Source organism: Propithecus coquereli, unplaced genomic scaffold (assembly GCF_000956105.1).
Source record: "Propithecus coquereli isolate 6110/MARCELLA unplaced genomic scaffold, Pcoq_1.0 Scaffold142, whole genome shotgun sequence".
Lineage (NCBI taxonomy): Eukaryota > Metazoa > Chordata > Mammalia > Primates > Indriidae > Propithecus > Propithecus coquereli.
The window spans coordinates 6,373,117-6,399,667 of record NW_012138525.1 but is presented as its reverse complement, the minus strand read 5'-3'; the positions used below and the strand labels follow the sequence as shown (position 1 = coordinate 6,399,667).

The window sequence follows — 26,551 nt, the reverse complement described above, 5'->3', positions numbered from 1 at the left end:
CTATTCTGTGTTTGATAGGAAGGGGGAGCAAGTCTTCCTTACCATGCTGTTGAGAAGGCACCCAGAGTCACAGCACCACGATCTCCTGGAGAAGCCTGACACCTCTATTCCTTGTGTACATTTGCAATATTTGAAAAAAAATCTTTTCTTTTTTTTAGATCTATTATCTGATATTTTTAAACTAAAAAGTTACAAAACATTCCAAGTACATAGAACAGTATAGAGAATAATGTAACAAATACCTGCGTGACCCCCATGCAGCTTTTCCAAGTCTTAATGTTTCATCAAGTTTATGTCAGATTTTTTTTTTAATAAAAGAAAGAAAACATTATCGAGCCCACACATGTACCTGCAGGCCTAGGCCTCCTTCCTCTCCAGCGTCCACCGTTCTGAGTTTGGTGTTTGTCATTCCTGGATACTTTGCCATGTTTTCAGTCTTTATATAAATGGTGTCACATGGTGCATATGTCACACTGTATGTGCTTTTCAACTTGGTGTCTTTGCTTAGCGGTGTTCCTGAGATTTATCCCTGCCGAGACAAGCAGCTCTAATTCATGTATCTTCAATGCTGTATAGAACTCTGTTGCAGGAGCATATTATATAACGTATTTATTCATCCTTCTGTTGATGAGGATTTGGGTTGTTTCCAATAATTTATACTATAAACAATGTTGCAAATAACATCCTCATGTCTTTATGCTAAGAATTTCTCTAGGGACCCATTGAGGAGTGGAATTGCTGGGCCATTTTTGCCTTACAGGATATAGTGACTTGCCCTCCAAAGGGGTGTGCCAGTCTATGCTCCTCTCTTTTTTGTTGGACGTTTACGGTGTAGTCAGTGATTTGCCATGAGTGGTATATCATTGTCGTTTTTAATTAGCATTTGCTGGAGAGGTGGAACGTTTTCTCATATGGCTTCTGTATATTGCACATCATTTTTCTTGTGGGTGAAGTTTTTTCGTTATCGATTTGTAGGAGCTCTTTATTTCCTTATTTTGGATGTTAATCCGTTGTCAATTATGCATGGCTCACAATCTGAAGCTTGTCTTTTCGCTGTGTTTTGCATCCTTTGTAGCAGCCGGTGGTCCCCAACCCTATTGGCACCAGGGACCAGTTTCATGGAAGACAATTTTCCACAGACTTGGCGGGGGGAGAATGGTTTGGGGACAATTCAAGCACATAACATTTATTGTGCAGTCAGACCTCTCTGCTAATGATAATCTGTATTTGCAGCCGCTCCCCGGTGCTAGCATCACCGCCTCAGCTCATCAGGCATTATCGGATTCCCATAAGGAGCACACAACAGAGATCCCTCACATACGCAGTTTACGGTAGGTTTCACGCTCATATGAGAATCTAAAGCTGCTGCTGATCTGACAGGAGGCGGAGCTTATGCGGTGATGTGAGTGATGGGGAGCGATGGTAAATACAGGTGAAGCTTCGCTCGGTGTCCTGCCACTCACCTCCTGCTGTGCAGCCTGGGTCCTAACAGGCCACGGACCAGTATTGTCCATGGCCCGGGGACTGGGGACCACAGCTTTGTAGTATCAGAGTTTTTAATTTTACAGTAATAAGATTAATCAGCCTACTTTAATAATTCTCTCCATTAAAACATAAAGGTATTCTATACTTTCTTCTAAAAGTTTTAAAATTTTGCTTTTTACATTTAACCTTTAATCCACCTAGATTTTGTTTCTGACAAATTGAGGTAGGGCTCTGATTTAATTTTTGGCTCTGTAGTGACTAACCGGTGTCAGAGTGCTGTTGACTGATTAGCGCATGCTTCAGCCGCTGGTGTGTTACTAGTAGCTCCATGATAGATCAAGTGTCCCGTGGTCAGATGGAACCAGCCTTCACCTGGGTGCCGACCAGCCATGAGGCATCCTCTGGCCTACTGAGGCTGCTCTCCACGGGCCTGTGGAGGTCCAGGGCTGTGTCTTAGCCTGGCTGTGTCCTAGCCCGGCCGTCTGGGTGTGGCAGAGGCAGGAGCACTTCTGGCCAGACCTTCCCTCCCGATGACCTGCAGCAGGGAGGAGATTCCTGCTCTGATGCCACCAGGTACCCTGCCCTGTGCATCTCCCATTTCCCCTCTTGTGGGCCTCTCACCAAACTGACGTCCCTATATGGCTCCCTTTTGCCATCAGGAGGTGCAGGAGCAGGGCTCCTCATCCCTGCCATGTGCCCCAGGGCCTTTGCTGGGAGTAGGGCTCTGCTTTCTTTTTCCTGCCCAGTCTTAGGAATGTCTGTGCATCCTCTATGCCTGCTGTGGCCAAGGCACCTGTGCAGCAGGTAGAATGAAGAAAGGGTTATCTGTGTAGCCCTGATGTGCCAGGCTTCATTCTTTGTGTATATTTCATACTGTACATTCTTTTGATGATTCATTCAGCCATTTGGCAAACATCTGATTATGTGTTATAAGCAGGGCATAGGGCTGGGTACTCAGAAAAATATCCAGTGACTAAAATAGGGTCCTTACTTTAGGGACCAGAGATTATAATAAATAGCTCACATTTTTTGAGTGTCTACTGTGTACTAGGCCTTACACTAAGTCCTTTTCATTAAAAAAAAAAAAAAAAGCTTTATTGAGATATAATTCACATACCATAAAATTCACCCTTTTAAAGTGTATAGTTCAATGGTTTTTAGTATATTCATGGAGTTGCATAACCGTCGCCGCTACCTAATTTCAGAACATTGTCATCACCCCCAAAAGAACCCCCTGCTTGTTAGCAGTTTTCTCCATTTCCCCTCCCCCAGCCACTGGTAGCCACTGTCTGTCTCTATGGAATTTCCTTTTCTAGACATTTCACCTAAGCAAACTCGTACAGTATCTGGCCTTTTGTGGCTATCTTGTTTTACTAAGCAAAATGTTTTCAAAATTCATCTATGTTGTAGTATCTATCAGCACTTCCTTCCTTTTATGACTGAACAATACGCCATTGTTTAGATACCACATTTTGTATATAAGTTGATGGACATTTTTGTTATTTCTACTTTTGGTGATTATGAAAACTTACAGGTTTGTGTACAAGTTTCTGTGTGGACGTATGTTTTCATTTCTCTTGGGTGTATACCTAGAAGTAGAATTGCTGGGTCATATAACTCTACGTTAACCTTTTTATTTTCCCCCTAACTAAAAGAGTTGACAGTTTTATTTTCACATTTCACAATACAAATGAAAACTGCCCCCTTTTTGGTTCCACTTCTTCCCTTCAAATCTATTCTGTGTTTGATAGGAAGGGGGAGTAAGTCTTCCTTACCATGCTGATGAGAAGGCACCCAGAGTCACAGCACCACGATCTCCTGGAGAAGCAGAACAAGTGGTATAAAACTGACATGAAGAGACCTCCGTTCTGTCCCTACCTGTCTGGTCGAGTCAGTCCAGGCCGAGTGGGCACCGTCATGGGATGGACGGGAGGTCTCATCACTGGGGGCCCTGGCGTCGTTGGCATGTGGCCTCCCACGGGTGGCCTCTTTCCAGGAGCAGGTCCCACTGGCATCATCCCTGGAGGAGGAGGGCCCATCATGGGCATCATGAGAGAGCCCCCCGTTTGGGGTGCTGGCATCATACCAGGGCAAGGAGGACCCGGGAAACTGGGGGGAGGTGGAATCATCGCCCCTGCAGGAGGAGGAGCAGAGAATGGAGTAGGAGGTATTTTTCCTTGTTGAAATGCAGCCATCGTTTTGTCAGTCAGGCTCTGGGCCTGCTCTTCCATCCATTTCTGATAGTTGTCCACGTTCTCTTTGTGTTTCCTGCCACCGCAGTGTGTCTTTCTCACAGGTGGAGTCACGGGTGAGGTATGTATCGCAGTAGTCACAATAAAACCTGGGCACATTCTCTCCAGGCCGTTCCATTTACCATTCTGAGGACTCTCCAGACTGTTTTCCAAACAGGCTGCATCATGTTACAATCCCACCAGCAGTGTATCAGGGTTCCCATTTGTCCACATCCTTGCCAACATTTGGTTCTGCCTGTCTGTTTAATTATAGCTGTCATGGTGGGTCTGGAGTTGTATCTCACTGTGGTTAAGCATTTTTTGTTTCTCTACTTTAATCCTCACAAATAATCCTATGAGGTAGATATTATTACTATTTCCATTTTTAGATGAGGCTCAGAGAGTAAAAGTTGACTTTGGGAAACCCCAGTATGTAAGCAGCAGAGCTGGGACTTGAACTTGAATCTACCTGACTCCAGAAATCCAGGTTGTTTTCTGCTGGGGCCATCAGGGAGGCTCTGCAGTGGCAGGTTCTTTCAGCCAGGCCCTAGTTATTGGGTTTTTTTCACCCCAGGCAAGGGCAGGGGGGCGGCGGTTTGCGGGTTCGGTTTGGGAAGGCCCCTTTTGGGGAGGGGGGGTTGGGGGGTACCGGGTTGTTGCGTTTTCGGGGGGCCCGGAGGGGCACGAGGCCAATAGGACTTGGGGGGCCGTGGTGCCCCTGTGCCCCTTGAGTAGAGAGAACCACCTGGAGACTGAGGGAGACACATTAGTCTTGGAGTCAGAGACATGCGTTCCATTGCCTTTTCTAAAAAATATTTAACATTTTAGTTGAAGGTATAATAAAATGATGCAAATCAGATCAGAACCAAACAACCAAGAGTTCCTGGACTTGTCACCAGGTAAGTCAAATGGCTCTTTCTTTCACTTTACAGTTTGTAGGAGACATTTTGGACACAGCACCTATTTGGGATCCAGAGGATGGCTTACAGGTTCCTTGCCTCTGTGCTGTGCCGAGAGGGTTTATTGCACAGCTCGATGGTATTTTTAAATTCTGCCTGCTTAACAGCCCATCATGTCAAAGAAGACCAAGAGACTGCTGAAGGAAGAAAACAGATTTTTTAATGAGGACTGGGAATTGCAATATTATCTTGTTTCTGCTGAAGATAAGATGATTTGCTTGCTTTGTGATACTGCAATATCAACGTTAAAGAAATTCAGTGTTCATCAGCATTCTAACACTCATAAGGACTACAAATATTTTAAATTAGAGGGAGAGGTGTGAAAGGTTGTATTGCAGAAATTAAAAGATGAAAAGCGAAAGTCGGGGGGGGGGGCAAGGGCAACATAGGTAACCTAAACATCTATACCCTCATAATATGCTGAAACGAAAAAAAAATAAAAAGCAAAAGCAAAGACAGTTCTTTCAAGCAGCAATAAGACCTGGAAATAATGTCACTGAAGCAACTTATAAAGTAGCTTATGTACTTGGGGAGAAAAGGGAAGCCATTCAGTGATGTAGAAATTGTGAAAGAATGCATTGTTGAAGTTGTAGGATGCTTAGACCCTGATAACATTTCAAAGTACAAACAACTGCCTGTTTCAAGGAGAACCATAACTGATTGGCAGCATGAATTAACCTTCAACTTAACAGAGCAACTTCATGCAATACTTCAAAAGGAAAATATATATCATTCAGTTGCTTTGGATGAATCAACCAATACTACTGACTTGGTACGGGTTTTATACTTCATTTGGGTTATGACAGAAGATTTTCTTTGTTTTGAAGAGTTACTTGCTTTGGGTACTCTTGTGAGCAGAACGTGGGGAATAGATATCTTCAACAACTTTCAAGATAAATTTCGTGCAGTTGGACTGAATTTGGTAAATTTAGTGAGTGTATGTACAGGTGGTGCACCTTCCATGATAGGAAAACATGAAGAGTTTATTGCACAGATAAAAAAAAGTATTAGCAGATCCAGATGCTCTCATTTCTTTTCCTTGTATCTTGGATCAGCAAAATCTCTGTGCAAAAGCTACTGTTTTAGTGACACTTTACAAGAAGTTATAAGTATTGTTAACTATATTCATGCAAATGCAACATGCTATTGTCAGTTCCGTAACATGCTAAAGTTTAACGCTGAGTATTCAGTGTAGATTTGCCCTATCATTCTCAAGTACATTGGCTATTACAGGGGCAGTGTTAGCCAAAATTTTATCTCTGTGAGAACAAATAATTTTATGAAGAACAGAATCAGCAATGTGAATTATCAAAAGATTTCTATAGGAGTACAACATTCCTGTGTGGTAACATGTCCCATCAAAATGACTCGAATATTTCTTTGCAAGGTAAAACTAAGTCTATTTATGATATGTGCCAAAAATCCAAGCATTTTGAAAAAAGCTATCTTTTTTCAAAACATTTCTTCTTCAAAAGGAAATTTCAGATGAACATTTTCCCCAGTTAGCAAAGGTCACTGATGAATAGGATGATATATGCGAATCATTTGAAGAATACACACCTGTTATAGACCTATTAATTGGAGAATACAATGAAAGGTTCGCTGACTTTTTCCACCTCCCCCCCGCCCAGGCTGTTACTGAGACAGGGTTCACTGACTTTGAGAATCATGACATCATACTCAAATTAGCATTTCAGCCTCACCTAGTTGATATCACCAAGGCACCCAAAGAACTACAGATGGAATTGACTGAGCTCTCAGTAGATGACATTTTAAAGTCATTGTTTGATGCTGAGAAAGATCCATGGAAAAATGCAGTGGAATACTCATGCCTTTGGCAACATGCCTGAAAAATGCTTCCTTGCTTTTCAATCAGTTATTTCTGCAAATCTACATTCTCCTACCTAAGCCAAATCAAGATGCCCTCAAGGTCACAAATGACTGGTACCCATCTAGAGGATCCACTGAAACTGTGGACCTCCATGCTGCAACCAAATATGCAACTGCTTTCCAACAAAAAGCAGACATAACAAAGTCATTAAAAGATTAGTTAACTTTAAAATTAACAAATAGTTTTCATTTTTTGAAATTAAGTTGTTAGATTTTTACAAAATAATGTACATTTTTAAGTATATCTAATTGAAGTTTCTTGAATGCATCCTTATTTGATTACAGCTAAATTAATGTGGCCTTCCAACATGAAAAGGTTCCCCACCCCTGATCTAACATATCCAGAGGCCTTTGAACTTCATTCTTGTTCATAGTGTCAGCCGGATATTTCCTTTGGAATGTCTGCAGAATTTCCTGGCCCCTTTGATTGCTTTCTGTCTGCCCAATACACCTTTGAATTGTGGGTGGGCTCTCTTAAAACACCGGGGTGTAAACAGATTGATGAAACTAGTGGTTAGCAGTGTCTTTTGAGAGCTTCTCCTTGCCAAGGAGCACTCAGTTCTGGTGTTGGAAAGCCTCTGACGATTGTAATGATTTACTACACTTCTCCTCTTTAGGTGGCTTTAGTTGGACAACTGATTTACAAAGTGTTTCTCAGGTTTAACTCGGCAGATTTTTACTTTGCACCCCATCAAAGTGGAGTCTTTACATTTGTTTTTCTTATAAAAGCTGTGTGTGCTTATTACCAAAAAATCAGAAACATTTAGGCAAGCAAAAAGAACAGTAAACACATACCCACAGTCTCAACTTTGCAGAGCCAAACAGTGGTTAATGCTTTGCTTTATATTTGTCTAGATCCTTTTCTATACAGATAATTTCTTAAAAAAACAAAATAGGGGATTATGCTTTACAAAGCATTTTGTAATTTACTCTTTTCCCAAAACTTTCCATGTGAGTAGATACACGTTTATAAAGTTGCTTAAAATGGCCTCCATCATAAGGATGTTCTCTAATCACTAGAAATGTAGTATGTTTTACCTTTGCCTTTATAAGCAGAGCTCCAGTGATCATATGGTTAACACTCAGCCCATCTCACCAGGCTCCTTTCTATCGCTTTAACCCAACAACATTATTTCCACCCTGGGGTCTTCACAGTAGCTGTCCCCTCCATCCCCACCCCCCAGATCTTGAAGGGATTAAAGGAATCCCGTGAACCAGGGAGATTTCTTACATTCAACCCCAGAGGCTTTCCAGCGGGCATGGCTTCCAGGCCAGCTGCAGGTGGCCAGTCCCACTGCCCAGCGGGTCAGGGCTTCCTGAGCACACGTTTCCTTCTGTGACTGCCGCACAGTGGTCCAGAATGTGACCTCTGAACTGAAGCGAGAGAAGGCAATCGGAGGCCTGGGCTGTGTGAAGCAGAGGTGGGGCCAGGGTCCTAAAGGGTTTGTACAGGCCCTGTGTCGACCCGGGGACTCCCTGGGTGCTGCAGCTCTTCCTCGGGGCACCTGCAAGTTGAGTCGTGGTGGACTCTAGCTGTGGGGGAGGCTGGATTCAGTTGCACATGCAGCTTTGGATGTTGTTACCCGCTTGGGAACACGCTAACAGCTAACTAGGGATGAGATCGTATTGCACCGCTAGAAATGTCCCTGATGGTGGCGATAGTGGCAGTGTGTCTAAAAGGAATAGTGAATTCTCACACTGTCTTCCCTGAGATATTTCTCCAGCTCTCTGACTTTTTAAAATTAAAAATTGCCTTTATGCATGCACGAACAGTTAAAAAAGTCAAAGTGCTAAAAGGCTTGTAAGAAAATATAGCAACCCCTGCCCGGCCTCCCACCTTCCTCTTTTCACTTCCCAGAGGCATTTACTTTCAACTTTTTTAAAGGATTTTTTTTTCCTCTCTGATACTTTATCTCCATATTTCTAAACAATTTGATTATATCGCTTATTTCTTGATTTATCTTAGACATTTTGTTCTCTTATAATCTCCCTCATCAGGCAGTGTCACAATTTTTGGTAAATTAATGCTCAGTGTTTACATATTGTGACAATGCAAACATTAGGTACCACTGAATCACGTAAGGTACTAGGAATGTATTTTCTTTCTTGTACAGCCTTTTATTTTTCTTGGAATTAATCAAACGTGTTTCTTTTCACTTGCTGAGTTGTCTAGGTGCCTGTTGGTTTTCACATTGAATTTTTAAAAACTCCTTTTTAATGTTTACATGATTAATAAATTATATTTTCGAATAGCTTTACGCCCATTGTTTTCATTTTACTAAATGCTCCAGCACATTGGTCACAGGCCCATCCCTGCTTCTCCCCAGCGACTGTCCCTTACCCCCCTCCCCGGGGGTGCCCCTCGGTCTCTTCCTCTCCTCCGTCCGGCCTGGGCGTGCTGCTGTCGCCTGGCTGCCGTGCTGTGCGGGCTCTGTTTCCTGGAGGTTATGGTTTCCTCTTTATTGATTTAATCCCCAGTTTTGCTGATGTCTCCTCCAGTACCTTCCCCAGAAAGGGTCTGTGGGAGATAAACTTTTTAAGTCCTTGTACATCTGCAAAAGTCTTTATTCTACCCTCAGACTTAATCAGTAGGTGGTTTAGCCGTAGAATTCCAGAATTCCTCAGAACTTTGAAGATGTCTTGTGTTTTAGTTTTCAGTGTTGCGACTGAGAAGTCTGATGCACGATGGTCCCGGTTCCTTTGTCTGTGACCTGTCATTTCTCTCTAAAGTAAGGTGGATTCTTTATCCCCGATTTGGGGAGATTCTCTGTTGTTTCACTTTGGGGCGGGTCCTGGAACACTCAGGACCCCTGGAACACAGAGGTTCACCCTACCTTCATTTTTTGTTTTAAAAGCTCTTCCTGGAACTTTTATTGTTGGATGGTGTGCTGACCCTTCAGTTTTCTTATTTTTCTTTCCTATAATTCTGTATTTTGCCTTCTGAAAGATTTCCTCAACTTTCTCTTCCAGTTCCTCCCCCCTCCAGAAACAAGGTCTCACTCTGTTGCCCAAGCTGGTCTTGAGCAAGTTGCTTTTTTTTTAATTTTTAATTTTAGCTGTAACTTTTCAATCTCTAATCTCTTTATATTATCCTAAAATTATTCCTTTTTTAAAAAAGTTGTCTCAGTATTCTGTTCTTCTTTGGTGTTTGCAATGTGCTTACTCGGCCCTCAGAGAATTTTAATTACAGGCTTGGTTGTTTGTTCCAGAGCTTTCATTGTTTCCTCCTGTCCTGTGTGCTACCTTCAGGTTCCCTTTTTTCTATTTCAGGTCATTCTCTCTTGTTGGAGCCTTTCCCCCAATGCCTGGTGACCCTTTGTTGTCAGTTTGTGTTTCAGCTCAAGGCTCCCATCGATCCATCGTGGGCTGGAGCTGCGAGGGGGAGCCCGCTGGCCGGGGCTGCATGGCAGGGTGTGGGCAGGGAGCTGCCCTGCTTAGTGAGAGACCCCGGAGTCTGGGGGCTGGTCTGCCTCTGGCATTCCCTCAGTCTGGAAGCCGGAAGGAGGGTGAGCCAGGGTGGTGGCCAGGGAGGGGCCACCTTTCAGTGTGCATCCTTAGCCCCGTTTTCACTCTGGAGTCAGCACCTCCTTCCCCACCGGTCCGGTGTTGTGCAGTCCTGCACCTTGCTAGTTTCCTTTCTACAGAAAATATACCTGAAATGGGGGTGGGGACCTGGGAGTTTAACCACTTTATTTATGGACCTTGTCTCAGTCTGCCCCATTCTGCCCTAAACTTACACCCACCCCCGTGCCCCCTCCCCCACCCCCGTGGTATCTGCTGACTCTGGGCCCCCGGGTTGAAGGGTGAATCAGCCTTGCTCAGCACTGGGCCCCTCAGGCCCTACCTTCCAGCGCGCACAGCCCCAGGCATTTTCTGGCACCTCTCTCTTGTGCTACACTCCCCTCTGGCTTTCATTTTAGCAGCTTCTCACTTTCTCCGCTTGATTGTTGTTTCAGCAGAATATTGGCAGGGAAGAGAGATAAGCCATGTGTTCATCTGCCTCTGCCTGGTTACAGGCACCCTCCCTCCTCCCCCTCCCCCTCCCCCCCTTCCCCTCCCTCCTCCTCCTCCAAGTCAGCTCCTGCACCTGGGAAGAAATGCTAGAGAGAAGGGTTGTGAGAGTGTGTGTGTACATGCGTGTGTGTGCATGCGTGTCTTTGTGCATGCATGTGTGCTTGTATGTCTCTGTGTGAGTGTGTCTCTGTGTGTGTGAGTGCGTGTCTGTGTGTGTGCGTGTATGCGTGTACGTGAGGCCCCACGGCAGACTCTGGAGGTTCTGCAGTCAGCAGCAGCATGGGACACATTGAATCATCTCGGGAACAAGGCAGGGAACAAACGAGATAACCAAAAGAGTAGGTGGCCTCAGTGTTGAAATGGGTATGTGCCTCACAGAGGGGGATTTTGAAGGGGATAGGTACACTCAGCTCAATGGATTAATCCTGGAAATTTCATTTAAAAAGAATTCTCTACCTTACTTGGGTAGCTGGCAGGGTATGTGGCTTTTCACAGGGCGCTGATTGAAGAGCTGACTTGTTCACCCATTGCTTCAGCAAGGTTGCGTTGGACCCTGTGCTTGTCCTTGTGAAGCCCATGCCCCAGGCGGGATGGCAGGGAAGGTAACGTGAGTCACACACATGTTCCTTTGCGTTTCAAAGACCAGATTTAGTCCCGGAGATTGGCCCTGAGCCCCAGGGGACAGATGAAGACCTCTGAATTCCCATGCAGCCTGACATCACTTTAAAGACTTGGCAATATGGGGCCAGATGTCCTCATTTTCAGTTTAGAAGAGTTAGTGCTGTCTTTGCGAGTGCTCATGCCCAGGCAGGCGCTTTGCACGTGCGTCTTCTCCTCTGATCCCGCGGTGACCCCCACGGGGAGGGCAGCACGTCCACTTTGCAGCGAGGATGGGACTTGCTTGACCCATTGTGTCCAAGTCCGGGCCTGCCTCTGGATCCCAGGCTGCCCCTGCCGCACAGGGAGCGTTTAGTCCCCACCTCCCACCCCACAGTCCCCAGCCTTCCCGACCCTGGGACCCCAGGCCGGCCACTGGGTCTGTGTGCGCCTGCACCCGGGGAGGGTGTGGGCACGGTCGGGGCCTGGGGCTCCTCTTCGCACTGTGACTGCAGCCACTGCCTTCACGGGTCATTTGTCTTGTAGATCATTAGCTCCCCTGGCTTGGGAAGAATTTAGGTTATTAAGCACCTGTATGTGACCGGGTTGGGAAGAAGCTTCTGGGTCCATCTTACTGCTGTAGGGAAGGCAGGCTGGAAGTGCCTGCCTTGTTCCACCAGGGCCGCTTCCCCCGTGTTCCTGGGGAGCCAGGAGCCGCATCTCACTCCTCACCCAGTTGCTGGTGTCCATCTCCGATCTGTGCGCTGTCCAGCACACAGGGCCAGACTTCCAGAGCCTTCCCTGGGGCTTGGGCAGGTCTCTCTCCTCTCCCTCTGCACCTCCCTGGGCTCAGTGGGAGGACAGGTTCCCTTACACACTTTCACTTCCTTGCAAAGGCATTTTGGCCATAGGGCAAATCTGGGCCTTTGGTTGTGCGTTTTTCGTGCCTCTCACACAAAGGTTGGAGGGCTCTACTGCCAGAGCAGAGAAGTGGGGCCAGGTGGTGCGGATGAGGGCCGGCCTACATGGCAGGCTTTTTCCCATTACGTGTTCGTATCAAGGTGTCTTCTCACTCTGAAAGGGGGAGATTCTAGCAGTGGGGCAGGTGGAGAGAGACCCTGGAGGTGATGGCTTGGGTTAGAATGCCACCCCCCACCCACCCACGTGGGATCTCCAGAGAGCCAGGCCAGCCCTTCTGGACTGTCTCCCTCATCCAGAGGAAAGTTAGCGGCACAGCTCTGTCCCCGGGCCAGCCCGTGGTTCCACAGCCGGGAGCATCCTGCAGACGGTCTCTATTTGTAAAAGTTTCTCAGAAATGATGCCTTTATCACAGAGAGACCCTGTAGGTTCCCTTATTCCTTCGTTCCTAAAGTATCTTAGTTTTACATTTTAATGATTCCGAACTTGGGATGCCTTTAAAATAGATGCGCGCGCGCGCGTGTGTGTGTGTGTGTGTGTGTGTGTGTGAAGGGTGTTCCTTAAATCCATGGGTGATCCCCAAATGACTGCATCCTCGAATTGAGGAAATACAGTAAAAAGTGCACTTTGAGAGTCAAAAATCTTTTAAAACATGGACTCTGTGGGAGAAAACAAGCAAGAGGAGTTGTTGGCAATGCAGAAGCTGAGACCTCTACCTGAATCTCCTGTTTTCCTAGAAACTTTACGTGACTCTTTTGGGAAAGATGCTGACAAGGCCCATTCCATCGTGTTTCTTTCTGTGGAGGCGACACACTTGGAGCAAACAGTTCCCAAAATTATCCGCATGTCATTCCTCCCTCAGCATTCAGGTCTAATATATTTGCATATCCAGCATAAGGGCCTTTGTTTTCCCCTTGTTATGTTTGCTAATTTACGATTGTTTGGTTTGAAAGGCAAGCATTTTTCTTCTGCCCACTGGCCTTTAGGCTTCTCTGAGCTGCCTCAGCGCAGCTGCGGTGGGCCGGGGAATGTCCTGGAGTCCCTGCCCCGGGGCCCTGCCCTGCTGCCCAGGGAAGCGGGAGGGTGGGGCTGACTGGAGCGGTCAGGAGCTTGTCAGGTTAGGGCGGTGTTCCAAGGTCTAAAGCGTAAGAAGGCAGAAAGCAAGCTGCTTAGAGCCCCTCAGTCTTCCCGGATCCCCCCACTCACGGGGCACCTGCTGGCGAAGAGAGGCGAAGAGGGTCGGTTAGCGCTCTCACGGGGACGCTGAGTGACAAAGCAGGCCAGGCTCTGACCAGCTGCTCACAGGGCAGTCTGGAGGAAATGGGAAGAAAGCACCACTGTCTTGCAGCCTTTTCCTTCCTCTGCACGGTCCTCGTACGTCTGTCCTACAGGAAATGGCCCTTCGCGCCCACGTCCCCCACCCCAGCCCAGCATGCAGGACCTGCAGGGCTCAGATCTAGGCTGGCTTCTTCCTCGGTTTTCTAGAGGACAGTCTCCGCAGCTGTGTGTGAGAAAATGGCTTCTTAGTGAGACTGGGAGCAAGGAGCTGAGTCTTCTTTTATCTTTCTGTCCTGATCCAGTCTCTGACCTTAATACCACTCTCAGGGCTTGTACCAAAAAGAGGCAGGTGGACCCCCCCCACCCCACCCCAGCAGAGTCCCACTGACGGAAGCTCCCCAGCCCTAGAGCAGGAGGCTGTCACTCTCACCACAGGCGGTGCCCCTCTCAGGTGGCATTTCACACCCCACTGGACTTCTTTCTTCGCCCGGCACCATCCCCTGCGTAAGTGGTACTGAGCGACTTAATGTGCTGACTTATCCGATCCCTTCTTGGTCTATTGCAACAAAAGTTGCTCTTTTCTCATTAGAACCATTTTTGTCAGGGTGTCTTTAATCAATGGCTTCCCCAGGGACAATATTTTTAGAAGTTGTATTTTTCACACTCTCCCTTTTCCCCCTTTTGGAAATTCTCGTCCCTGTGCCTGGTGAAATGAACTAATGAGATGCTGTGAGCGTCCGGGCCGGTGTTAATTGGGACGGGCTTGGAAGGAGCGGCTCAGGCACCTTCAGCTCCGTCTCGCCTCACCTGCCATCCTTTTCTCTGTCTCTTCGGTGTAGGTTGCGCAGACGGCAGATGGTGTGGATGCTGACCTCTGGAAAGACGGCTTATTTAAATCCAAGGTTACCAGATACCTGTGTTTCACGAGATCATTTTCCAAAGAAAATGTAAGTCCAGTAGTGGCTTCCGTTTGCTGAGCGAGCACGAGTAATTTACATTCCTGTTTGGAATTTCCTCATTTTTGTTGTTGTTGTGGTTTATATTCATTGCCATATTAATTTATCTGTGGTTTTAGTGAACTGGGTAGAATCAGCAGCTAGTGCTGTGTTTCATTTATTAACAGTATTATTAACCACGTACCCCAGTGTACAGTGAATGCCATTAAAATGTGTTCTCAGAAGGAAACCAGGAAATTTCTCTCCCAGCTCTCGTTTGCCTGCCTTTCCTCTAAGCAACAAATCACAGGGAGTATGGATGTGAGAGTTTTCCAGAGGATCTGGATTTAATGCTGGCCAACAAAAGGCAGCACGACTCAACGGAGCACCCACATGGTCCCCCTGGTGCACAGACACGGCCTTGTTTCCAGAGTGACTTTTTCTTTCTCTGTGCGTCTCTATGTGACGTATCACATTTCATTATTTTCATAGGCAGGTATCCACTTGTGTAGATTTCTCTTAGTGTGCTGTTTTTTAATACTTGTGCCCATAAATTAGGAAACTTTAAAGACATCTACCAAGGCTTTTCCAAACAGGCGTTTTAATGGGTGGCTTAGAACAAAGGGGAGTGGCTATAGTGAGCATCTGCTCTGGGTGAGAGCTGTCCCAGGACTCTGCAGATGGCCTCGTTCCCTCCTCGGAGATCTCTCCAAGCATCACCTCCTTCCCATTCATGAAGGAACTGAGATCTGGGAGGTGACACGCTCGTCCAAGGCCACCTGTCTTCCCTAGTCCCAAAGGCGGAGCAGTTTGGGTTTTTATTATCAGGGCTGATATTTTATTTTTGGCCTGAATGTTATTGTCTTTCTAATGCAAATATTTTACTTTTGGAAATACTTTTATTAATTTATTTTTATAAGTTTTATTATAACAGTAGTATATGTTTGTGGTTTAAAAAAACAAACCAAAACAACCACTTCAAACATCCTCATTAGGAAGCATGAAAGGGGAAAAGTCACACACAGTCTTCCTCTCTGTCACACTGCCCCACGGGCCCAGGGTCCTGTCACTGGGTCCTCGGTGTGTCCTCAGCGTTTTCTGAGTTTGGACCGTGACCAGGCTCTCTGGCTCGCACTCTGTTTCACCACCCGTTCCTGGTGTTTGTCAATAATTCTTTGGGGAATTATTCTGAACATATTCAGGACTCGGGGAGAAGTCATTGCTTTAATTTTCTCCCCCAATTACAAGAGCAATCTGTGCTCATTGTAAAGCACAGAGTTTACAGTGGAGTCAGGGAATATCCTGGCGGTAAACACTGGAGATCTTTTCAATCAAGCTTTTGAATGGACTTTAAATACCACGAAGGTGGCAGGTGAGCTGAAGCACGACACCTGCACTGTGAGCCTGGAATGAGTCCATGCAGGTCCCTGGGCTCACTGTGCGGCCTCAGGAGACAGCAAGGGGCAGGTCTGAAGGCCACAGTGCCTTCCAGACATGGGCCCCTCCTTCCTGCCTGCACCCACACAGCACTCTCTCCCGGTCCCTGTGTCCCTGAGCTCACCTAAACTCTTTTTGAGACTGTTTCTAGCTTTTGTCACCTCCGTTCTGTCTGTCGGCTAGCACTTTCTGCAGAAGGTCAGCGTGTTCACTGCAGCTGGAGGCTGTCAGGGGGACTCCCGAGGGTTTGAACAAACTCCCGTTCATACTCTCCCTCCCCTCGGTGGTCTCCTGGTGTTTGTTCCTGACCTCTCCTCCACCTTCATCTTTCCTGACCAAAGAGGCGTTGGTTAAAAATGGCCTCAGACGACAGCCATGATCTTTGTGATCATTTTTGATTTTTGATTTTTGTTGCATTTTCCTCCAGAGACTGTGGGGTACTGGTACTCTAGGACAGAAGAGCCCCTGCACCCCTTGGAGTGGGAACAGTGACAGGTCTGCACGTGACAAAGAGAAGTCACTGGGGCTTGTTAGTGTTGGGTGTCATGGGCAAGTGTGCCCGTGGGTGTGGTGAAGGGATCAAAGAAAAGGTACGAAAAGGACAGGGGCAGTGGGAGAAACCTCTGCTTTGCTATTGAAGCAGCGTGGGAAGCAGGTGCATTTTGTTTTCAGAAAAAGAATGAAAAAGGGTCCGTTAGTGGGATCGAAACAGTGGAGTTCAAGTGGGCGGCAGGGGCCCAGGGGTGGAGTAGCAATCAGGCATCTCTTAATCTGTTACAGCCAGTCTGTCTTGGCCCTGCAGTCTGAACCAGAACTTTGCAGAGCATAATTTTTTACCACTGTAAAGGAGGGATGTGGGATCTCAAGTCTGGACAGATTCTTAATTAGGTGACTTGAGACTCCCAACGTAGGAGTTTGGGGAGACTCCTTTGGAACCTAAATTCCTTTCCCCCAATAATGCTATTAATACAGAAACCTGGCTTTGGAGTGACATTGCTTCCTGGGGAAGGATCGAGATTAATTGCACTTTTCATGCCCTGTACTTTCTGCATTACCTGTAATAATAATGTACATAGATTAGGTAGGGAGGATATTAAACAGAAGGATTTATGAACATTTGAATATTAAGTTGGTTATCTGTGGCTACCTTAAATGCAAGGTTGTCAAAAATAATTACAGTATACTAGCAAATACTGGCTACCAGAGACAATATAAATACCCTGAGTCAGTGCATATTGGGCTTTTGGCATGAATCATTTGCTCAACAAGGATTGGGAATACGTTCTTCATATTTATGAGGAGGAAATGAAAGAGAGCATGGATGGGGGAGGGGAGAGGACCAGGCGGAATTAATGGTGTCACAGACCTACTGTATCAAGCCTAGTACGGCAGCAGCCCTGTGCAAGGAGGGACCACATTTGGGCTATGGGGAGCTCTGGCTGTACAGCCTCCGTTTTTGTATGCATGGGAGGGTTTTTTGATGCTTTTTTTTTTTTTTTTTTTTAATGGCTGCACCATTGATGTTCTGGTTTTATGATCAGGGACATTTGTAGAGAGTGTGGAGGGCGAGGTCGCTAAGTGGTTTGCAGTTGACTTCTGTAAAACCCAATGTGTCAAGTAGAAGACACTTGAGAGGGATATTGATGAATGCCCATCCATCTACAGGGCAGGAAAACATGCCCAGTTGTTAATTTCTCAATGCAGAAAGCGGTGATGACATGGAAAAGCAACTGCCAAGAAAAAAAATTATGATAGATTAGATCAAGCGATTGTGAAAGCAGCTGATGTTTGAGAGTTAGGTTAACGGTTCAAACGCTTCCTACACGGTCAGAGGTTTATTCCGCATTTGGGAGGGTTCCACTTTACACTCGCTGCGCTACACTGGACGTTGTCTTCCTGAGGCCCAGCCACCTGAAATGTCATAATAGTAAATTGTTGGCAAATACGAATACAGTAGTCTTAGAGAAAGAAATGGCTTCCCGATGGCAGTGCCATAAAAACACTGGCCATAGGTTACACTTGCCACTTTGACCTTCCTAGTTAAATCCTAAGTATTTATTTCATTTGTATGCTTTTGGTTCATAATGTATTTATTAAATATACTTTCAAAATTTTTATTTATATAGTTGAGATTCGCCATCCAGACAAATCCAATTTGATTTCTGACTCCGAGTGGCCCACCCAGTTGAAAAATGTACCCACAAAATTAATTTATTCAGCAAATAATTATTGAGTACCTATTATGTGCCAAAAACTATGCTAGGCTTGTATTTACAGTAAGAACAGAGATATTTTTGGTCCTTGTGGTTCTTAAACTCTAGTGGGGAGTCAGATATTAAACAAATAATCTCACAAATATACAATTATAAATTGATATGAAGGAAAAAAGAGAGTGCCAAGAGGGAATGTAGCACAGTTTGGATGACAAGAATTCCTTGCTTGGCTTTCAGCTTTCAGAGGTGTTGCAGTGTTGGCACAGCACAGGTGGAGGAGGGGGTCTCGGCTCCCCACGCACAGAGATGGAGGTAAAGCCCCTTCTTCTCTAAGCAAGGCAGGAACAACAGCCTGAGAAGTTACTATTAAGGGCAGAATGATGACTAACCAACTAGTTGCAGAACAAGTCCAGGGATGCAGAACAAATAAACGAAGAGTTCATGCTGGGCTTCGGGACTGAGGCACTTCTGGAAAATGGGTGTGCAAATGCATCGATAGTATCCTAACAGGAGAGATTTGGGATCGGAACCCATAATTCTTTCCTTAACTAGCTCTGTCTAGAGAAAGGGGGAACTACGCTGAAAATTACTCTGAAGATTTTAATGAAATCTCCAGGTGGCCGCACATATTTAAGTTGTAGGATAGATATCTTTTGAGCTCGTTTCCAACTTGAAATGCGGGCTCCAAGTGTTGGTGTGTTTGCAAAGAATTCTCTCTCGCAATTACAGAGTGGGGTACTGTCTTGGAAAGATATTTTTACACCAGTTACAGAAACTGCGCACCGTGGACCCGGTATACTACCAGTAAATAGAAACTTTAGGAGGCCCTTGTGCGTGTCGTTTTAGAAGATGTGTAATATTGAGGCAGCAGGGCTTTCACTCCGTATTAGTTTATGATTCTTGGGATTTTGCAAAATGTATCTAGCAACTGAAATGTGTGTCAGTTTGCAGACTGGTGATCACTTAGGAGCGTGATTGGTTCCTTGTTAGGTTTAGATGCAGCTGTCCCCCTACAGCAAGTGCCCCAGGAATTCGCTCTTTCTAAAACCTACTGTCCCTGAGATCTGATGCTCAGGGCTGAGTGGCAGCCTGGTGCCAGGACACGTGTGCACAGCTGCCCCCTGCTGGGCTATGTCCAAAGTGTCTCCTGGGTTGCTGTCTGGCTAACCAAGGCCACATCTGAGTGAGTGACTTTGAGGTTCCGCAGATCATACTCCTTCCCGGGAGCCACCCGAGTCCCTGTGTAACCACTGGGGAACATGAAGTGTCATCTCCTCTAACTAACCTGCTGTCATAAAGCTGCACGAGTCATTGTGTTAAATATGCATCTCGAAGCCAAAATGGCAACCCTACCGCAGGCTTGTTCGGGTTAATAGTCTGTATCTCTTTCCTTTCTTTCCAAGAGCCATTTGGGGAACGTGTTAGTGGATATGAAGCTCATCGACATCAAGGACACGCTGCCTGTGGGCTTCATCCCGATTCAGGAGACGGTGGACACACGTGAGTCATCCTTTAGCACACTCATCCCTGGGACAGTTTTCTTCCTCCAGGCAGAGTCGTAGATATTTTTTATGTGCGTTTTTCTTCAGAAACATTTTGGGAGGCCTTACTGTGTGCCCATGAATAAACCCTACTTACTACTGTGACGCGTGTCTGGCCAGGCTCTCCAGGGAGTTTGCGGATATTCTGGGTCGCAGCATGTAAATGAGCCGATTGTCCCTTTCTCTTAGAAGGGTGCTCCCGGCTGCCCGGCCCACTCAGAAATGGAACGGTGGGACCGGCTTAGTTTGGCTGTGGTCCTTCCTCTGGTGTTGCTCGTGGGTCTTGGCAAAAGGGGGGGAAAAACCAAAAGATATCCAAGGACTACAAGTACAGTGACGGCCCATTTTGGCCCTAAGAGCAAACGAGAATTGAGAACCAGAAAAACTGCAAATTAGAGCGCACAGGATTCTAATTTGACCAAATGTTCTGACCACTCAGCAGTGCTGAGCAGCAGTGAATCACCAACGAGTTGGAAGCTTCTTCAGGACGCAGGGGTGCTGGAGGTTCCTGCACCCCAGTTACTAAATTGTGTTGGAAAATCTCTGGATATTTGAGCCTCATTTGGGTGTAATATAACTTGTTTTATTTTTAATTATTTATCAGCCAACTTTAGGATATATACACCAGTGAAGCAGTGAATAAAAAACAAACACAGAGAATCCTTTCTTTATGACACATGGATCATTTACGAAATCCTGTATCTCATGCTTTGCCATTTTTACTTTATTTTTCATAGCCCCATTTGGACCCACTATTTTGCTTTCTTCCTGGCATTTCACGTAGACCGGAGTTTCCATACCTAATAGATCCCACACGACTGTTACTTTAATCAAACAAGTAGATCACATCGTGTAGCATGGTCTTTTTTTCTTGGTACTGTCCTCACATTTGGACATTGGATGGCCTTTTGTTGTTTATTATTGTATGTAACAATCATAACGGCTGATATTTAGCATCTGTTTCCTATATGCTGGCCCCTGTGAGAAATGCTTTATGTACCTGATTTCGTTTATTCTTCAGAAGACCCCTCTTTAGAGATAGGTATTGTTATACCCATTTTACGTACGAGAAAAATGAGGCTCAGTAACTACTTAGGGATTAAAGAACTTCGCCAAGATCACATATCTAGAACTAGTGACTAGGTACATGCATACACAAGTCTACTGCAGTCACACTTTTAACCACAGTGCCATGCTGGAAAAGCATGTGTGTAAGCACCTTTTACAGACAGATTTTATATATTAATATTTATGTAAAGAGGTTTTTTGGTAACAGTTTTATTAAGATGTAATTCTCGGCCGGGTACGGTGGCTCACGCCTGTAATCCTAGCTCTCTGGGAGGCCGAGGCGGGCGGATTGTTTGAGCTCAGGAGTTCAAAACCAGCCTGAGCAAGAGCGAGACCCCATCTCTACTAAAAATAGAAAGACATTAATTGGACAACTAAAAATATATAGAGAAATTAGCCGGGCATGGTGGCACATGCCTGTAGTCCCAGCTACTCGAGAGGCTGAGGCAGGAGTATCGCCTGAGCCCAGGAGTTGGAGGTTGCTGTGAGCTAGGCTGACGCCACGGCACTCACTCTAGCCTGGGCAAAAGAGTGAGACTCTGTCTCAAAAAAAAAAAAAACAAAAGATGTAATTCTCATACTATACAATTCACCCATTTAAAGTGTACCATGTTTTTCAGTATATTACAGAGTTGTGCAGCCATTAGTGCAATCAATTTTAGAACATTATATCACCCCAAACAGTATATGCAGTGTAAGCAGTGTATGCAAGTTCCAGTTTCTCCACATCTTCATCAACACCTGTTATTATCTGTCTTTTTGATTTTAGCCGTCTTCGTATGTGTGAAGTGGTATCTCTTTGGGTTTTAATTTGTATTTCCCTCATGGCTAGTGATGTTCATCTTTTAACATAGTTTTTGACCATTTGTATATCTCCTCTGGAAAAATGTCTATTCTTATCCTTTGCTCATTTTGCAATTGCATTGTCTTTTTATTACTGAGTTGAAAAAATATTTAATGTATTCTAGATGTAAGTCCCTTATCAGATATATGATTTGCAAGAATTTTCTCCCATTCTGTGGGATTTTTTTTTCACTTGATGGTGTCTTTGAGACACAAAAGTTTTTAATTTTGATGGAGTTCCACTTATCGGTTTTTTCTTTTGTTGGTTGTGCTTTTAGTGTCACATCTAAGAAACCACTGCCTAATTCAAGGTCATCAAGATTTATGCCGCTGTTTTCTTCTAAGAGTTTTAGCTCTTACATTTATGTCTTTGATCCATTTTGAGTTAATTTTGTGTATAGTGTGAGGCAGGGGTCCAACTTTATTCTATTACATGTGAATATCCAGTTGTCCCAGGACCATTGTGGAAAAGACTCTTCTTTCCCCCATTGAACTGTCCTGTCATCCTTGTCAAAGATCAGTTGAGCAGAAACGTGAGGGTTTATTTCTGTTCTGGACTCTGAGTTCTCTTCTGTCTATGTGTCTTCCCTTATGCGAGTACCACACAGTCTTGATTAGTGTTGCTTTGTAACAAGTTTTGAAATTGGAAAGTATTAGTTCTCCAACTTTGTTCTTTTTCAAGATTGTTTTGGCTATTCTGGGTTTCTTGAATTTCCATATGAATTTTAGGATTAGCTTGTCAATTTCTGCAAAGACGCCAACTAAGATTTTGATAGGAATGGTGTCGAATCTGTAGATCAATTTGTGTACGTTTAGATCGTTTTGTGTACGTAGATTTTGAATGATTTTCTTTGTGGTAAGTTTCTAAGTACTTGAGACTGCTGGGTCATAGGTCTTCTAGCGTCTTCTCTCAACCTTTCTCTCCAAACATACTCATTTCTCTCCAAACATATCCTCAAGCACGCTATACTTCACCAAAACCGAGCCCCTCTGTGTGCCCACTTCATCCTCCTTTCTTTTCCAAGTATTTGCTTTACTGGTTTCCCTGCCTGAAACGTCCTTTCCCTCTATTCTGAATTTCCATACGCCATATCTTTCAAGGGTGAGCTTCAGTGCCCCCACCTGCATGAAACTGTCTCTGATCCCAGATTCTAGTCTGAAGCAGGCTCACCTCCTCCGCACAGACAGGCAGCCAAGATTGACACGTGCTTCACGTAGGCCAGACACCGAGGGCTTCAGGATATGAAGATGAATAAGACACTGGCCGTCCCTCTAGGAGCGTAGTCTAGTGCGTGACCTGCACCTGAGAACGCGGACCTGCATCAGACAGGGCTGTGATCTCTCAGAGGCCGGGGCGCTGTCTGCCTCCTTTCCTGCTCTGCAGCACGGCTGGCACTGCACACAGTTAGCAGGGAGTGGAGTGAACCCGTGCGAGTCACAGTGGTGGAAGCTGAAGGAAGTGATCAGTTCTGCTTCCCAATTTCCATCTTTACCTCTGTTAGGACAAACTGCAGCTTGGCGCAGTGGGAGGAACTTGGGCTCTGGAGTCAAACTCCCCTGGCATTGATTCCGGCTCTGCCACTAACAACTGTGGGCCCTGGGCGAATTACCACATGCTCTGGGCCTCAGTTTCTTCATCTGTCAAATGGGGGTAATATAACCCACCTCATAATGTTTTTAGCTTGCAGTGTAGCCACTTATATGCTTTCTGAATCCTTTTGCTACTTACCTCTTTCTTTGAGGCAAGGTCCATGTTTAACTCATCTTTGAATCACCTAAGGTGCTTACTGTATGGCTGGCCAAAAGACCCCCACAGGCACAGCAATGACAGTCCCAGGCCCCTTCCCTGTTGGCTTGCAGCCGGGGCCAGACCGCATCCTGTTATGACTGGCAAAAACAGCTACGCTGGCTGAACACCCTGAGCTCGGTTTCCTGCTCTACCCAGCTGCTGCAGGCAAAGTACTCAGGCTTCAAACGACCACATCCTATCTGAATGTTCCAAGACCCCCTTTACCCCACATATAAAAACCCTGCCTCAGTCCTGGGCGGCACGACTTCTCAGCCCTGACCTTAGGACCTGTGAACTTTGCCCAGGAGTCCTTTAATAAAGCCACTTGTTTGGCCATAACTTGTGTCCACTGGTCTCTGCCACCGAAAACCTTACACCTACCACACGTAGTGCCTCGCTTGTAGGATGGCCTGTGTGAGGACAAGCTTTATTACTCTGTTTCCGGATTAATATCTAGAAATGCCAGTTCACAGTGCCACTGATAATATAGGCTTGTACTTGTTTTCCACGGGTCTGCCAGCATAGGTTTTCCAATTTTTATTTAGTTTTACTATTTTCATTTTCACTTCATTTTTTATTAGCAAAACTGAACATTTTCACGAGTGTTTGCTTGCTACTTTTGCTTATTCTTATGTGAATTTTCTGCTTAAAATCTAAAAATTGCCTCACAGACTTGTATTAGTTTCCTACTTTTCCCGTTTTTCATAATTTTAAAATTTGTAGTGTTCATTTTTGACAATTAACTGACTTATACTGTCTTTATATGAATGTGCTGTAGAGCCACAAGGGATTTTCTGCACTTTTCTCCCAGTTTGTTGAAGCAGTTAAGTGAGGAGGCCCAGGGCTGAGTCCTGTCTGGGCTTGTCCTGCGCGGGAAGCTTCTACCCCGTGACTGGGAGTACATGGGTTGCTGTCCCATGGTGGACGTTCTGAGGCTGGGTCCTGGGCTGTTGGTCAGGTGCCTTGTCACTGCGGTCCCCAACCCTGAGGCTGTAGACCAGTACTGGTCTGTGGCCTGTTAGAGACCAGGCCTTAGAGCCCCACCACCCCCACGCCCACGTGGAAAAATTGTCTTCCATGAAGCTTAGGAACTGGGGGCCACACAGCAGGAGGTGAGTGGTGTGCGAGTGAGTGAAGCTTCGTCTGTATTTATAGCCACTTCCCATCGTTCACATCACCGCCAAGCTCTGCCTACCCCCTGCTCCCGTGGAAAAATTGTCTTCCATGAAACCGGTCCCTCGTGTCAAAAAGGTTGGGGACCACTGCCTTATCACACAGGAGGCGGGTCATTTCCTGGATCCTTTACCCAGGGGATGGGAGAGCCCAAGCTGACCAGGTAAACCTTACAGTCAGCTCTGTATCATTTGAGAATATTTAAGGCCCTTATTTTATAAAGTCAGCCCAAATGATGAGACTCCTGTAATTAATTTAAAATAGAGTTTATTGTAATCCATATAGCACTGAAAAACTGGAAGACTGTTTGTTTTAGTAAAGTGCTGTGTACTTTCTCTGTGTTCATTAGCATGACTGAACACATTTCTATCGACTATGTATAATATGTTTACTTAAAATTAGGCCTGCTTGAGCATGCGTAATTAGTGGCTCCATCTCTTACCCGGGTTTGCTGTAGATGGAGGAGTGGAGCCTAGAGCAGGTGGCAAAAGCAAGTAAAATACCTGCGTGTTAGTTTGCTTTTTGGAACAGTCTCACCTTTTTGGTGTTTTCAAAGACTGATCTTACCAGCTAACAGTTTTTGAAGGTGCCGGGTTTCTGTGCACCCCTCACTCCCAAGGATACCATCCCTGCCTGGACAGGTACAGCGTTTGGGGTCTGGATTCAGAACATTATTACTCACAGCTTGTGGATCTGCTCTAGACCTCAGTTCCTATACCTGGCAAAAGAACCCACAAGGTTATCTGGCTCTTTAAAAAGCGGCTCCACCCCCAAAATAATAACAACCGAACAATTCCACTGATTCTGCCCCCACCCCCACGCCTGTAGAACCCGTGGGCAGGACTGCCCCCAGCCCCATCTGAATGTGCTACTGAGTGTGCTTATTTCCTGCCTCAGAACTGAAGGATCTTGGAAGCCACATTAAACACAAACGCAAATTGTGTGCTAGAAGCTTACTTGTAATGATGATGCTGAGATCCCGTGTAGCTGTGTTTACTGAGCACCTACTGTGTGCCAGGCACTGGGCTGAGTCGCACTTGCTGCCACAGTGCATCCACCCAGCATCCCTGTGGGGTGGGGTCTCGTTAACTCCCTTTTACAGATAACAAAACCAAGGCTCAGAAATCAAGTAACTTGCCTGAGGTCACAGTGCTGGAAAATGGCAGAGTTGGGATTTCAACCCAGATCCGTCTGACTCATGTATTGAACGGCTGCAGTTAGTTGAAACTTACGTTTAAAAAACATAAATGAATAAAAAAAGCACCCTTCATTTGGTCAACCCTAGAGGTTGCCAGGCCACCAGCTTATTACCCTAAGATTTGATAAGGAAGAGAAAAGAATCATGTACTTATCCTTCCTCTCCTGGACAAAGCCTGTATTAGGGAGACCAAACAGTTGATGAAGAAACATATTTTCTATAAAGAAGGATTCCAGCTAATAAATTTAGAAGGAATGACAGAATTAGAAAGTCACCATTTGGAAACCTTTAATGAAGTATGGATCATCAGGGGACGATAAAACTGCCCAGAGGATGGCGGTTGGGGAACTGCGTCACCGAGGTCCCCAGCCGACACCACCGGGACCTGTGGGAGTGGCACAGCTGACTCCAGCCTGCCCGACATGGTGCCATAGGAAGTACACGTGCCCCCTGGGAAGCGTTTGTGCCCAAAAAATCTAACCGGAGTCTAACTGAGCCTTTAGCTCTGTCAGTTTACAGGAAACACAGGGGAATGAGCCAATTCCTCCAGCCCATCAGTGCCCTGAGGAAGGGAGCAGGGAGAGGTTGTTAGGGAATAGAATGGACTCAGAGGCTTGACACCCAAATGCAGCGCCTCGGTGTCGTGTGGAGCTTGACCCAGACCCTAGTGAGAAGCCTTGAATACAGACTGTCCACTGGATGATCGTAGGGAAGTTTGTTGATTTTGTTAGGAATGGTAATAGTGTGGTGGTCATGTTAAAAAAAAAAAAGTACCCATCCTAGGTGCCTACTGAGATATTGATGGTGACATGAGATGGGGTTGGGGACTCAGTATCAACGTCCAGCCAAACTACAGGGGTGGGAGGAGAGGAAATCGGCTCGTCCATCGCTGACCGTGTCGAAACTGGGTGGCGGGAACACGCAGATTCAGTGTGCTGGTCCCTCTACTTTGGGGTATGTTTGAAGATTTCTATGATAAAGA

The 26,551-nt window shown here is 45.7% G+C and overlaps 1 protein-coding gene and 1 pseudogene across 1 annotated transcript in view; one reads left to right on the top strand and one right to left on the bottom strand.

Annotated features, from left to right (window-relative positions):
* Positions 1-26,551, top strand: part of MVB12B (multivesicular body subunit 12B) — a 157,721-nt gene that overhangs the window by 29,242 nt on the left and 101,928 nt on the right. The window contains exons 3-4 of the mRNA XM_012639880.1: positions 14,212-14,319; positions 19,361-19,457. Of these exons, the coding sequence (XP_012495334.1) occupies positions 14,212-14,319; positions 19,361-19,457 (205 nt within the window). The remainder of the gene's footprint in view (positions 1-14,211; positions 14,320-19,360; positions 19,458-26,551) is intronic.
* Positions 3,360-3,855, bottom strand: LOC105806504 (annotated as a pseudogene).